The following is a 14,974-nucleotide window of genomic DNA, read 5'->3' on the forward strand; positions in this document are numbered from 1 at the left end:
TTATATTTTGCTGTTTTGGACAGCTGCATTCATGCCTTTAGTATCCTTTTGTAGTCTCTTTGGACAGAACTATGATGTTTCCATTGCCTATAAGGTGTGTTTGTGCTTCTTAGGGACCTTTAGTATCATGATGTGTGAGTCAGCTTGCTTTTTTTTTTTTTTTTTTTTTGTTAAATGTTTCATTTCTGCTTTAGGGAAAAAGTAAGACTCACACCCTGATTTTGTACTGAGATTAAGTAACAGTGATTTAAAATCTATTCTTCTGTTTCATGTGACAAGCTTTTTCTAAAAACAAAACAGAAAGCAAAAACCAAACTCAAACCACTTCACTCTATTTTTTTAGTTTTCTTTTCTCTAATATCAAAAGATTGTTTCCCAAAACACAGCAATGAGAATCTACCCAAATATTACCTGTATTGAAAAGTGAAAAGATGGTAGAACTTGCTCATTTTCTTTTAATATAGTTGAATATTTCATAATGGAGACATCTCTGAAGACCATTTTTTTCCAATAGCAGGGAGTCTTTTTATGTTCTGTGGACATTGAGAGAGTCAGACAGGCTTGACTTGCATGGGTAGTTTGTGTGAGATATCTGTCTGGTTCAAAATCCAAAAATTATCATTCCAAATATAATGAAATGAGTGTGAAAATAGCTTTATTGCTAAATTGAAATGTATCTGTGTATAAAACAGTAATTGAGGTAGTTTAAGTTGCTCATGTCAATGTTTGTCACTTTGAGATGATGTCGTTTACCCAGTCAAATTTAATTGCATGTGGATTAGCTATCTCTGCAGGCATCAGAGAAGGTTTTATTGAAGTACACATTTATGTTGCCCACCTCAGTTAGAAACAAGGAATTGGTATTGTTAGTGACAAGTGTTTGAAGCTAAAAGCATCTTTCTATGGATTGGGTTCCAAAGACCTAAGCCTTCTTGTCAGCATTGTTTAAATTCTGCACAGCAGAAGAGGAAAAAAAAATGATCTACCTTCCCAGAACAAAATTATCGCAAAGGCATGAGGAGCAGCTGTACATTCTCTTGAATCTCCTCGTCAGCCCTGGATTGTTCCATGTTTCCTCTTCTCTGCATTCCTTCAGGGCTGTACATATTTGGCTTGCTCACACCCACCCACTCTTTCTTTAAACACAATTATAATTGCAGAAGGCTGGGTAAAAATTGGAGACCCATACTCCTGGTAACTGTGCTGTGACAAGAAATTCCTGGCTGCTGTTGAAATGCCTAGTTTTAAATTCCTTGTCTGAGACCTGTTTTTTACTAACAAGCACAGTGGTGAGAAAGGTAGAAGTATGTGTGGAAATGAAGAGGGAGAGCCATTTCTTACTTATAAATGTTTTAGGTGTTCAGCAATTACTTTATAACATTGAGCTCACAGAGATGCCTTTCTGATATAGCAATAAAACAGGATCTCCGGATGGGGTTATCATATTTCAGTCTTGGTCAGTAAAGACCAGGCACCAGCTGGGCTCTACTAGCTAGTCCTTTCAGTCAGGATTTCCCCCTCCCAGGACTCTTGCAGCAGTGTGCACCGTGCCCACACTACTTCATTTCCTGACTCACATTTCAGTTTTGAGAAATGTGGCTGTTCTCAATTTTAAATAAGGACTATCTCACAAATTAACTAAATGTGCAGTCCATGAGCAAAACAGTAACAGGCATTGCTTTCTGATCTGTCAGATAGTTCCTGCACAATCACAGCCACTGGAAGTACAGAGCTGAATTCAGAGAGGGTGGTGCCTTTTGACATCCTGATTCTGTGGATTCGTAAACAGGCATGTGGTTTCCCTGAATAGCAAAGGAAACTGCAAGCTATGGGGTTTTTTGTCATTACAGTCTGTAGAAGTGGTCCTGATTTCTAAAGCTGAGTACATAAACTTTGAGTAGTTCTGGGTTCTGGATAAATGCTGGACTTGCACCTTTCTGTTGATTTTTGTTCTTGGAAGTAAATCTCATAATATTGTAAAAATAACAAGTTTTTTCCTGTCAGTATAATTTACAAAGAGGTCATGGGATTTTTGATGGGTCTCTAAAGTAGCAATTGAATAAAAGTATTTAAAAGTGTAATATTAGTCTATTGTTAGCCTAAACCATAAAGATAAGGTCCTGGCTGTTAGCAAGAAGTATGGATTCTGTCACTTCTATGGACAACCCAACAAGCTGAGGATTCTTGTTACCTTCAAAGCAGCCGATGGGAACTGGTTATAGAGGATGGAGCCTGGGCTCAGTCTTAGTAGTGATTTTCACACACTGGGTGCAAATGAACACTTGTACACCTTGTTTGTAGAGGAAGAGATGTTTATTTTATCATGGAGAGATTGCCTGTCAAGTGTAGAATGACAGTGTTGTGTATAATATGCTTGACAAAGCAAAGCTGAAGCAGGGAAAACAGCTAAGAGGCCAGCCTCTTAATGTCTCTGGTAAATGATTTTTCAGTGGTTTTGGGGTTTGTTTTTTGGGTTTTTTTGGTTGGTGGTTTTTTTTTGGGGGGAGGGGGGGGGGTTGGTTTTTTTTCTTCGTCAGGCATTAAGCTGTGAGGTTTTATTATATTTTCTTTTTGCTGTACATAGGCTTTGTTCAAAGTTACAGCATGTAACACAAGTTAAAATTATGAAATGGGAAAATATTTTAGAGTGGAAAAATATTTTTCCACTATTATTTTAGAGTGGAAAAATAATACAATATATATTTCCTACATTGCTAGAATTTTTTTCTGATGATATTGCAAAGTTGTTGCTTTTTTCTTTATGCAAGTGATGTTTCATCAAAATTAATGCAGAAAAATCTGTTCTGACAAAACAGTGCTTTCTTCAGCAAAAATAGGGTTCAGAAGACTAGGCCAAGCTTTCTGATTGTGAGCACTGAATCATGTTTCAAAGCCATTGATATTTCCTGGAAAAAATAGTAGGTTTAATATGTAATTAATATTTATTACAGCTGCTTTTATCACACTTCCTGCATAAGATCAAAAAAGCACATTCTAATTAACTGTCTGCCCAATTCCTTTCTCATCCTCACTGGGTTTTGAAAACTGAAAGAAAATATGTGGGGAGGTTGCAATCCCAAGTCTCTTGGTATTATGGTTGTGTTGCCAAACATTTTAAGCAAGGTGTGACCGACTGTTAGTCATGTATCCGGTTTGTGTCTGTGTAAACATCTGTGCTTGAGAGTTCCAAAGAAATTTGGTGCAGGGATCAGCAATTAGCAATTTTTTCTGTGTTTGAAACTCACGGGAATGGTTGCAAAAAGGAAAGAAAGGATAGAATATTGTCTCTAGTACCACTGTTTTGTCGCTGTCAATTGAATGAAAAAGTGGTGAAGAGTTGTTGCAACATTAGAAAAAACCACAATGACATTTAGAATTCACACTATATAACAATATCACATGCTGTAGTTCAGGTCCCAGCACCTTCTCTTACAAAACGTGTATGTCTTGTCTCTTCAAGGCACTGGCTCTTACCAGTGTTCACATATGTGAATTTGGGATCACTATTTAGGTTCTTTTCTTTGAAAACCTTGGGCCTGACAGGTTCTAATAGTTGTTGCTGAGCTGAAAATAGGCATTTCAAAACTAGGACTACTCAATCAGGCACTTGTTCAGGTAGACTCCAAAAGTGCTTCAAAAACTAAGCAGAAACTTATTTACAATTACTTCAACCATGGAGCTTTTTTCCCTGCCATTGCCTGAAATTTCAGTAATCTCTTTGCATACAAAAATCAGCATTTGGAGGAGAGGAAGAGAGAATAAGACTTCCAGGTTCTTTTTTCACGTGGTCCTGTAATTCTAGTCACTGATCCAGCAGCATTGGTGGTGTTTATCAAGTGCAGATGCATCTTGCCCTTACCTGTCACTAAAGGCACTGATTCTCTGAATCCAGGCATACCAGAAGAGAGAACACTGTGAGACGGATTTTAAGGACAAATAGAGAAGGTGAGACAGCACAGAAAGATTCTTAGTGTAGATGTGAATAGTTTACAGTTGAAAGGGTTTAATTCAAGGACATGATTACAAGGTGCTGAGTTGACTTTCTTCCAGCTTAATTTGTTCTACATTATAGAAGATGGGAATTGTCTGTTTTGCTATGTCTAATTGCAACCTGTGATAGTTCATTTGAAATGGGGAAGGGCAGATAGCACATTCAACAGTGTAATTTTTGGACAACTAAAAGAGGGTGGAAAGGGAGTGAAGAAGGAAAATATTTGAAAACATAATCTTTGCTTTCATCCTCCAGTAAGCCTGCAACAATGCTCAGTTTAAAGAGTTCTGAACATCCAGAAAAGTAGCCAGGATAGAAATCAGGTCTATCACTAACAATGTGGTATTGGCTGCAAACACTAGCAGTAAGCAAAACCAGTTCATTGACTGAATGTTCTTTTTGCCTCTTAGTTCTCCTCTTTTATGAACAGAAAATTTGTGTGTGAGACACTGCAAAGCTTTGAAGTCAGTTTAACATGCCTTCCAGTTGCCTAGAGAGATCTAGTTGCAAATGGATCTCTGGAGATGCCTAGTCCAATCCCCTGCTCCAAGTTTGTTGCAGTGTGATGTAATACCGTGTTTCAGCTATCCCAGTTCCTTTCCCAGGTGTGCCAATACCCCCTCCCTTCCCCTCCCCTTGCCTCCTGCTGAGAGCTGTCCATCAATCTCAGTATTCCAGCAAGGGTGTTGTTGTGTGACTGTGACTGTCGAAGTTCAAAAGATGCCTCTCAGCCCTGGGGACATTGGGTTATCCAAGTGTCACTTGTCTCCTGAGCCTTCCTCCCTCACCTGGTTGGTGGCATACCTACCCCTTCCCTCCCCTCTCCCTGGAGTTAAAAGACATGCTGACCACGTGGTTCGTGGTTCTGTTGGAGCTGCTGCAACATGCAGAGGTCTGTGTGCCTGGAGTAAAGCTCTGGATCAAACCCTCCAGCAGGACCCGTCTCCTTTTCCCTTCACCATCGCCTAAAGCCTTTCCACCAGAAGTAAAACTGAGTTCCTGCATGCCTGGACCTGTTCCAAGTGCCTAGCTGCAGCATCCAGCCAGCCAAAGGTGTCTCTGAGGTGAAACACAACAGGTGCTGCCTTTGGTCCAGCAGCAAGGGCCAGATGAGCCCCGGCGCATTCCATCCGGCAATATTGGGATCTAACTCCGATACATGCTTATCAGGTTGCTGAGTGCTTTGGAAAACTTGTGAGGATGAAACCCTTCAGACCTGCCTTATCCTGGTTTCTGGGCTCTAGGACTCCTATGAGGAAGAAATCCCTGTGTCCAGTGGGAACTCCCTTGCAGCTTGTGCTTGTTGACAGAGAAACTTATGTTTTCTCTGTAACTCTCTCTTTTAGGCAGCGGATGATTGTAACCTGACACCCTCCATCTCACCTTTCCTTCTCCTGAAGACAAAACAGACACAATTCCCTCAAGCCTATCCTTGTATGTCAGATATTCCCATCCCCAGACTATGGTTAGTAGTCCTGCTCTGGATATGCTCCAGTATTGACATGTCTTTTATCATGGGACACTCTCTCACCAGATACGGGTGCAGCCTCACGAGCGCTCTGTAGAAGTAGTAGTCACTGTCTTCCAGCAGCTGGCTGCACTTTGCTGTGGAACTCAGGGCTGCAGTAGGTCTTCATGGGCAGACCATTGAATCATTCTCCTTCCCACCATGTGTCCTCCCTACCATAGTTCCTCTTCTGGCCTGTTGTGCCCCAGCTTGCACAGCTGCTTGGGTTTGTTCCATCCCAAGCACAGAAGCTATGTATATGCCTTGTCTACATTCCATTAGCCTGCTATTCATAACTTTTAGTTCACATTCTTTTTCCCTCACCCTCACAAGCAGTGTGGCCTTCCAGAAGGCTCACCTCTCGGGATATATTTCCAGGATTCTTTTTGTGTGAGCTCAATGATTATGTGCTACACAAGCATGAATATATACATAGGTCCTTCCTGGGGAAGCAACAGCTGTCATGAATACATGGCTTGTAGCAATTTGTTCATGCTCTGTGCATTGTCCTCCTGTTCAAAAAAGGCTTGTGCTTTTCCCTTCTCTGCACTAAAGTGCACTTAAAAGATTATTCTTCAGTCCTTGTCATACTTCTGAAATTAGCATGCACCTGATTCCATTAATGTATCTGCACACTTTCAAGTCCTTTTGTGGCAAAGCAGATTCGTAGTCAACTGAAGAAAGAGAGCAATACATCTGTCCTCATAATAAGTATTTAAAGATGTTGCTCTTATTTAAGGAAAATAATTTAGAGATTAATTATGACTTGAAAGATATATTTTCCCACTAAGAAATTGATATTTAAAGCACAACTTTAAGCATTTAGAGCCATAATTACAGTGCCTGCCATAGTTTCTGCACACCAGGTTTCTCTTCATCAGGCAATTGTTGAATACATCTGAAAGATATGAGCTTGGTTATGGTACAGGCACTTAGAGAAGGAGCTTTGCACCTGCTAACTAGAATATGGCAGATTTTAGAGAAGCTGGTTTTCACATAATTTTGTTTTTCTGCTGCAGCTTTCTGTGTCATCTTGAATTGGGTTTTTTTGCTGACACAGACCAACTCCAGTTTTAGCACTACTGTCTCTGCCCTTGGACACATCTAGAAGAAACAATGGCTTGGAGCCAGAAAGTTCGGGATTGGGACATCAAACAAGCTGTAAAAACCTTCTAAGCCTCATTTAACGTCTTGATGTGTAGGAGCTGTTCTTTGCACTTGTGTTGCCCTAGCTGAACTCTACACTTTTAAAGTAGCCTATATGTTATGTTAAGACTGCAGACACTGAAAGGTCACTTCTGGGAAGAGCTGAGGCCAGCTTTACCTCTGGTGCTGCATGGCAGTGTGGGTGCTTTCTATCAGAGTGGAATTCTGTTGGATGGGTTGCTTTGCCAAGAGCAGGCAGTGCAATTCCATGAGTTCCATGACACTCTTCTCCTGCCTGTGTAATAATGAGCCTTCCTCAAAGAGAGTGCCTGCAGAAAGACCACAGGACAGCAGCCCTTGCTCAGTATAGCGTGCAGTCTGAAGCATTACTATGCCATGAACCTTGGGAACGTGCTCACCTGGAGTAGCTTTCTCACCTGAAGCCACTAGATTATGCACAGAGATCTGTTCTGGGCAGTTACTGCCCGGGTGGAATGGGTGAGGTCTGCCCTGAGGCAGCCGCAGGGTAGAACAGCACAGGTCTTGTCTTGCCTAGCTGAGCAAGGTGCATGGCCTGCTTGTGCCTGTGAAGGGACTGTCAGGCCTCTGACAGGCCAACACCACAGATATTTGGGTCCAGATATAATGACTAGCTATAGTGAAAATAAGTGTTCACAGAAAATATTGAAGGGGCTGGAGAGAAGGGCCATGGGAAGGAAATGGATTGTTTACTGGTACACATCTGGATCACTTTCTGTGTGAGACAGCCATGCATGTGGATCAAGGCAGCGCAAGTGCTGAAAACTAAATACTGCCTTAGGTTGCCTTTGTGGTGAACTGTCCATGGGGGTTGCAACTAGCAGTTGGAAACAGTCAGTCCACTTGTCTTGGCCTGCCACCCAGAGGTACTGGCATTTTGTTCTCCTACTTTCCCCTCCACGAGGAGAGCCTGTCGTGGTGCTGCACCCCTCTTCCCTATGATCAAGCATGAACTTACACTTTGCTTTCCTTGCAGGAGCAGTCAAGGTTTTATGCATATGAAGCTGACGAAAACCAAAGAGAAGTACATCCTGGGCCAGAACAGCCCTCCATTCGACAGTGTTCCTGAAGTCATCCACTACTACACTACCAAAAAGCTGCCTATCAAAGGAGCAGAACACTTGTCCTTGCTCTACCCTGTGGCTGTACGGACTCTCTAATAACCTAGTCTCACCCCTTCCTGTGGATGGGAGGTGAGAGATAAGCAGGGTTGCACAGAATTCATTGCCAGAATTAGGAGCCTGAGTGTATAACGGAGAGAAGCAGCATTTAGTCTTGTGAATGTGGGCGCTCTGCAGAGTTGTCTGTGGGACTGTGTGTGTGATACACTTGTGCTGCAGCATGTCTCTAGAATTGTATTGCTGCGTAAGAGAAAGAACACTTATTTTAATGCTAGGAGAGCAGATAGCCTTCCCAGACCTTATGTGCGAATGAAAGTGCTTCCCAACAAAAGTTCTTCCTTCATGCTTTGAGAAGAATCAACAAGTTCTTCTCAGCAGTAAAAACCAACAACTTGTATTCTCTTGCTACCCTGAGAAACTTCTCCATGAGAAAGAGTAACCTTACTCTGAGGGACCCTAGGATATTCTTGATGGACCTGAGAAGCAGCTGCTTAGCAAGCAAGTCTCTGGCTCTGGTCACATAGTCTGAGGGGTTTGGGATTTTTTTAATACAGTTTCTTGTGGTAGTCAAATATTGAACTTCTATTAGACACACAATCTTAAAATAGTTTTGTGAGAGCAAATCATGGTCAATTACTTATGAATAGGGGATGTAATTAAACAGTAGTTTGTTATATATTTTTATCCTTTTTGGTACAATAATCTCTTAATGTTTACTGTCTTCATTTGCAAGTTTCATTTGTAGGTACAGGCAGCTAATTCTGTTTGGGACAGTTACACCATAATGTTTTAAGTAGTTAGGATAAGTAATTTTGATATGTGGGTTAGTAGTTATGCATGAGGGTCAAAGGCTTTTATAAAGCTTTAGTAGGCAAAATCTTCACTTGCTCATTCATCTGGATCAAACAGCTGTCCTACTGATGTAGCAGGCTAATGTGTATCACACTGGCTTTCCACAAGATGGCTTTTGCAGCTGTGAGAATTGCAGTATGTAGTAGAGCAGAATTTTGTTTTTCTGGTCTACCAAGGCATTCTTAAGCCATAGCCCCGTTGGCATATACCTTCTGGCCAGTGCTCTTTTTCACCATGACCAGAAGCCTGCCTCCTGCTGTATTTCAGTCACTGTCAGCCAGAAGCACTGTGGAAGCTGCTCTGTATCTTAGTCCTGCCAACTCGGTGCCCATGTACTTGGGACATATTTTTTACATGCTCTGTGTGCTCATTCAGTGAGATAAGTGAAAAATTATAATTGTACACAAGCTGGAACTGGGGAATCTATAGCCTTATAGTCCTCATGTTGTGCCATCTCCCACATACGTCTAGAATGTTGTGCATTAACCCATCAGCTGGTATAGTAGCAAACTGGTTATATGCAGGTTATGTATTTTACAGACAGCAATAGGACTGTGAAATTGTGTGCTATTTAATTCAGCTTTCTTAGCTACTACTATTTTTTTTATGTATGCTTAGAAAGAAGTGCAGATCTGAAAATTGTGATGGAATAACCACTTATTGCCTGTAAAAGTAGTTCTTCATGGTATTGTTTAATCGGTTAAGAACCTCAAGGATGACCCATATACTCTCACTGGTGCTAAATATTGTTTGCTTTTAAGCCTGCCTTATTCTTTAAATGGCTTCCAATGCAGATTGAACAGAAGTTGATCATATGTGTGTGAAGAGCCCAGTGTCATTTTGTGCAGCAGTGGTAGTGGGTCAAACTATCCGTCTTACCCAGAATCGGAAGTTGCATTGAAATAGGTTTTCCAGTGTTCCGAGGAGGGTGGCTCAGTGGAGGACAAAGAGACAACATTCCTTTCCAAGTGAAAACAATTATCCCCTTTTTGTGTACTTGATGCCTTTAGAAGGCTGACCTAGAACAGAGGCTAGACAGAGTTAAAGAATGAAGTAGGTATTTATTAAAAGGCCTTAAAGGATACACCGTGGGCAGTGTAAGAGCCTGGCCAGGGCTACACCCAAGATGAACCCAAAATGGTCACAAAATGGATGACCAGTCACAAGGTGTCACACTTTTATACGTTTTGGTCCATTAGCATATTGGAGTTAATTGTCCAGTTATGGATTGAGGTTATGAACTTCCATTCTCCTTGTTTTCTCTCTTCAATTCACCATTGTTTATACTTTTTGGGCCTGCAGCTTGTAACAGTTGTCCTTGGTCAAGCTGGAAAAGGAATTGTTTTGTCTATCTACCCTGTGAAGAGAACTTGACAACACTTAATATGAAGCTCAGAGCTACACACTAAAACAGCACAGAATCTGAAAAATATGAAAGCTGAAACTTTAGGCATCATATTACCTGCTTGCTTTTTGTATTTCCCTAAAGTCTTTACTGTCTTAACATCACTCAACTGACAAGAGCGTACAGGCACTTTTAAGTTAGTATATTATCTCACCGGAGTAGGAGTTTATGAAGGTTGCAGAGTTCACACAAATTAGGAATCAGGTGACATCTGCTCTGAATCTTGGCCTTTGTGAGCTCGAGCAAAACTATCATTCCCTTTGGGACAGAAATATATGTTATTTCTTTTGTGCGCTGAATCTGGCGTGATTGCTGTTCCATAGTCTGTTTTTCTTCTTTAAAGGGGAAAAAAAAAGTATACCCCTACTCTAACAGCAATTACCAGTAGAAGCCAATAGCATCATTAACCAAGGCCTTGTCTGGCTTCCTTAAGCACTTTGTCTTTAATTCATGGGGATAACTATTGTACCAGACCTTTCTTGTCATGGGTCTGATCAAAAGTCAGATGAAGCCAGCAAGTGCCATTTTATTGCTGTCTGCGAATTTTGGGTTGGGATCCATTGTTTCATACAAATTATGTGAATGTGCATCATACAAATGAGTATCCTGCTTATTACAGCTTCAAGGATCAGATCAAGGTTCTTGGTTCAGGAAGAGGAAATCATCTCAGAACGTATTGGTTCTCCATGGGAAGGTTTTTTTATTATTTTTCTAAAAGACTTTTAGAAAGTACTCAATAATTGCAGAATAAATAAAACCAGGATTTTGTTTGCACTGTAATGTTGTCTCTGTTTATTTAAGTGATTGTATGATATTTTTCCAGTGAAGGAATATTCTTCCCAGATTTTTTAATGTACAGTGAAAATGCGGTGTGTTAACAGTGTGTAGTATTGCGTATAGGTGGAAGATCTTGTAGTGATCATGCCTATATTGCACATTAAAAGTTTATTTAAAAAAATATATATAAACCTCTCCCTTTTTTTCCTCTGATTGCCTTGTGTACTGAGATTGTCATTAATAGCTAATAATTGAAGCAGCCTTTTAGAACAACTTGTGTTTATTTGTCTCAACTGTGTTGTGAAAGTAATCACTAGGTTGTAATTTGGAGTCTGGAAAATCATATATCTCAGTTCTACCCTGACTGATTCTCTTGATAATGTGCACCTTTGCAAGGGCCTGACAAGGGTGCATGTGTGAATGATATTGCTGATGATCCAAGGAATCCAGTTATTGCTGCTAACAGCATAACACTGGTGAGTCACTTTTTGCAGTCTTTGTAAGACGTGTTAATTTGGCTTCTATTTTGATGAGTATTTCACAGCATGGTGAAGGTTGTGAACATCTGTATGATGTGTAGGAGAGCTTTAGTGGCCAAGGTTGCATTTCACAGCTCCTTCCATAATTGGAAAATCATTTAGGTTTGTGGAAGTACAGTCATCACCATGGTTTCTCTACTTGATTACAGATTATTGTCTTATTTTGAAATTAAGTCTTCAGAGACAGAATGCAAAGCACAGGGCTGAATTAAGTTCAAAGGTACAAAACAGACATTTTCGGTTTCTCAAAGAACCTGACCTGAAGTAAGTATTCCTCTATGTTCTGAGGAAAATGCTTACTGCTTGGAGGATGACACATTTGTGTGCTTCTCCTCAGCATCCCGTTGGGTTTTGCACTTTATCTTGATGCCGTGGCTCAAGATGGCAACACAAACATCATGTGGCAATGTTGGTGGAGTCCACAAATAGTATGTTTTATCCAGGCTCTGATTCCATTTCGACACTGCTACACAACTAAGCTGTACTCTGGTGGACTTGGCCCTCTGCTGCTGCAAGTTGTTCGTGCTGTCCTTGGGTGGTACCTCAAGTGGTGCCTGAGCAAAACAAACAAGGTCTTAACAGAATTTTAAATAACAGATTAAAGACCTCACCCCACACACTATACTCTCTCCCTGCAGAGAGGGTAAAACAAAACAGATTTGGAGCAGAGCTGTTTGTAGTCCTGATATGAGCAAGGGGTAAAGGAAATAGAAAGGAGATTCAACTGATTTTCATACATTTTTTTTCTTTTTTAATGATTAGCAATGATCCCACATAAAATGCTGCATATTGCTTTCTTGTATTACTTATATTTGGAGGCCCAAATAAGAAGGCAAGAAGAAAGAAAGGAAGGAAATTGTAGCAGCTGAACCAAGTTGTTGATCTGAAATGAAGCAAATAGAAGTCTTGCTGAAAAAAAATGTTCATATGTTGCAAGGGATGACCATGTACAATCCAATTTTCTGCAGCATGTGATTTCCCATCGTGAGCCTTGAGCTTCTTCTGCGAACTAGGTATGCACAATCTAGAGATAATGTGGTGACTTCAGTGATCTGAGCCTTGTGTTTAGTTCAGTGATAAGATTAGACCAAACATTGCCTTTGCTTTCAGGGTCCCCGAATTGCATTTGTTGCTGCTAACAATTCCAAAACACAAGCTTGGTGAAGCTTATTGGCAAATTGATTGTATTAACCCATTCCCCAAGTCTGCCTCCAAGAAACAATGGTTCTAACCACGGGAGAAATATCAAGAGGATGGCTGGAAATCTGCTGAGTTGCATAAGTCATGGGGATGACTGAAACATGATGATTGTATGAAATTAATACATGGGAAGAGTTACAGGATTGTTTATAGAATAATGGCTAGATTGTGTCAGGCAGTATGGGCGGGGCCTGGCTGAAATTTAGCTATGAAAGAGTAGAGAAGGATAAGGTAACCCTTTACAAGTAAACAGCTTGTTAACTGCTGTGAAAGTTGTAAAAGTGTCATGGAGAAAGTGTGGAGATACTTTCAGCAAGGGCAGACTGAATTGCAGTGTGGCAGGAGCCATGTGTGAGATACTGAGAGAATTTGAATACTGGAACCAGGCATTTACTAGCAGTCTGTAATGGGTATTGTCCGCTGTCTCAAGAGAGATACAGAAGGTACCTACAGGAGGTAACCCAGACAAAGAGATTATGAGGAGAGACTACAACTTGATGAGAATCCAGAGAGATTCAGAAGAGATCTCGAACAAAACACTGGGGAGGAAAAGGGGAGAATTCAGGAATACCTTGGGAGAAATACTAGGGACCCTACATCCTTAGAGACTGCACACGGTAAGGCTGGAACTGCTACACTGACCCTCCTGATTTCTCTCCCAGATTGTGTGGTTTACCACGTAGGACAAGGACTACACTGATCAAACTTACCTCTCTTCTGGACTGCCCTGTGGAACAGGAAGGTCATGTTTCTCATGGTTGTCATCACAGATATCCATGTATAAAATGTTTTTGAATCTGACTTCATTTAGACTCTGCACTTTCATTTTAACTTGTATTGCAAAAAACAGCCCTGAACTCTCTATTTCTTATTAATTAACTATTGCTAATTATTTTCAAATATAAAGTTATGTGATATAATTGTGATAAATTATTATAATAAAAGGATTCCAATTAGTAACTTTGTATGACCAGGATGGATCATGGTTTCAACCTGAATATTACCAGTTCTATTTCAGTGAAAATAAGGGTCATGTAAGCAATGTCTTTGATTTTTATTGTTTGTTCATAATCTCCTTTCAGTGTTAATGTAGTAAACTTTCCTCTGAAATCATCCTTTTATTTACCTCCAGTAATTAGATCAATTCATAGAGAGGGCAGCCTATAAAATCTTGTCATCCATCTGTTTTTTCTACACATTAAGATTATTTTTTATCTCCATATAAACATATCTATGTAGAATAATTTAGGTCATCGAGTCCAACATTTAACCTGACACTTCCAAATCCACCCCTAAATTATGTCCTTAAATGCCGCATCTTTTAAATATTTCCAGACAGTGGAATGAACCACTTCCCTAAGCAGCCTGGTCTGTGACTCATAGCCCTTTCAGTAGTGAATTATTTCCATATTAATGCAGTCTAAACCACCACTGGTGCAACTTGAGGCTGTTTCTTCTCATCCCCTCATTTGTTGGGAGAAAAGGCTCACCCCCACGTCACTAAAGCCTCCTTCCCAGTAGTTGCAGAGTTGAAATTTCCCTGAGTGTCCTTTTCTATAGGCTTAACACATCCAGTCCCATCAGCTGCTCTTCACAGGACTTGTGCTCCACACCCTTCACCAGCAGTTCCATTGCCTTTCTCTGGACACACCCCAGCATCTCAATATTCTTTTTGAAGTGAGGGCCCCAGAACTGTACAGAGCACTGAAGGTGTGGCCTCACCAGTGCCAAGTACAAGGGGACAGTCACTGCCCTGGTCCTGCTGGCCACACTATTATGATGCCATTGGCCTTCTTAGCCACCCGGGCACACTGCTTCTTTGTGTTCAGCCAGATGTGTTGGCCATATCACCCCCAGGTCCTTTGCTGGGCAACTTTCCAGTTGTTGTGACCCCAGGGCAGGACCTGAGACTTGGCCTTATTGAATCTGACACCATTGGCCTCAGCCCATCAATCCAGCCTTTCCAGATCCCTCTGCAGAGCCTTCCTGCCCTCCAGCTGGTTGACACTCCCACACAGCCTGGAAAAATGACTGATGGTACGCTCAGTTCCCTCATCCAAACCCAAACTGGCTCCAGTACTGACCCCTGGAGAAAGCACTTGTGACTGGATGGATGTAGCTCCATTCACCACCACTCTCTGGATGTGGCCATCCAGACACTTTGTTACCCAATAAACAGTGCACCCATCCAAGTCATGAACAGCCAGTTTCTCTGGGAGAATGCTGTGGGAGAAAATGGCAAAGGCTTTGGTCGAGTCAAGATAGACTACATCCAAATCCTTTCCCTCATCTATTAAGTGGGTCACCCTCTCACAGGTCAGGTTGGTCAAGTAGCACCGGCCTTCCCTAGATCCTTGCTGGCTGGGCCTGATCCCTGGTTGTCTGGTATGTGCTGTG

General features: G+C 41.2%; 1 protein-coding gene across 2 annotated transcripts in view; it reads left to right on the forward strand.

Annotated features, from left to right (window-relative positions):
* Window positions 1-10,924, forward strand: part of SHB (SH2 domain containing adaptor protein B) — a 58,399-nt gene extending 47,475 nt beyond the window's left edge. Inside the window, exon 6 of one of the 2 annotated variants that reach the window (XM_058823806.1) lies at window positions 7,660-10,924. In XM_058823806.1, the coding sequence (XP_058679789.1) occupies window positions 7,660-7,843 (184 nt within the window). In that variant the 3' untranslated portion in view covers window positions 7,844-10,924. Of the gene's footprint in view, window positions 1-4,401; window positions 4,617-7,659 lie in introns of those variants that run through there. The other variant, XM_058823807.1, reaches the window with a different exon arrangement.
* Window positions 10,925-14,974: the final 4,050 nt, after the last annotated feature.

This window comes from Ammospiza caudacuta, chromosome Z, assembly GCF_027887145.1.
Source record: "Ammospiza caudacuta isolate bAmmCau1 chromosome Z, bAmmCau1.pri, whole genome shotgun sequence".
NCBI lineage: Eukaryota > Metazoa > Chordata > Aves > Passeriformes > Passerellidae > Ammospiza > Ammospiza caudacuta.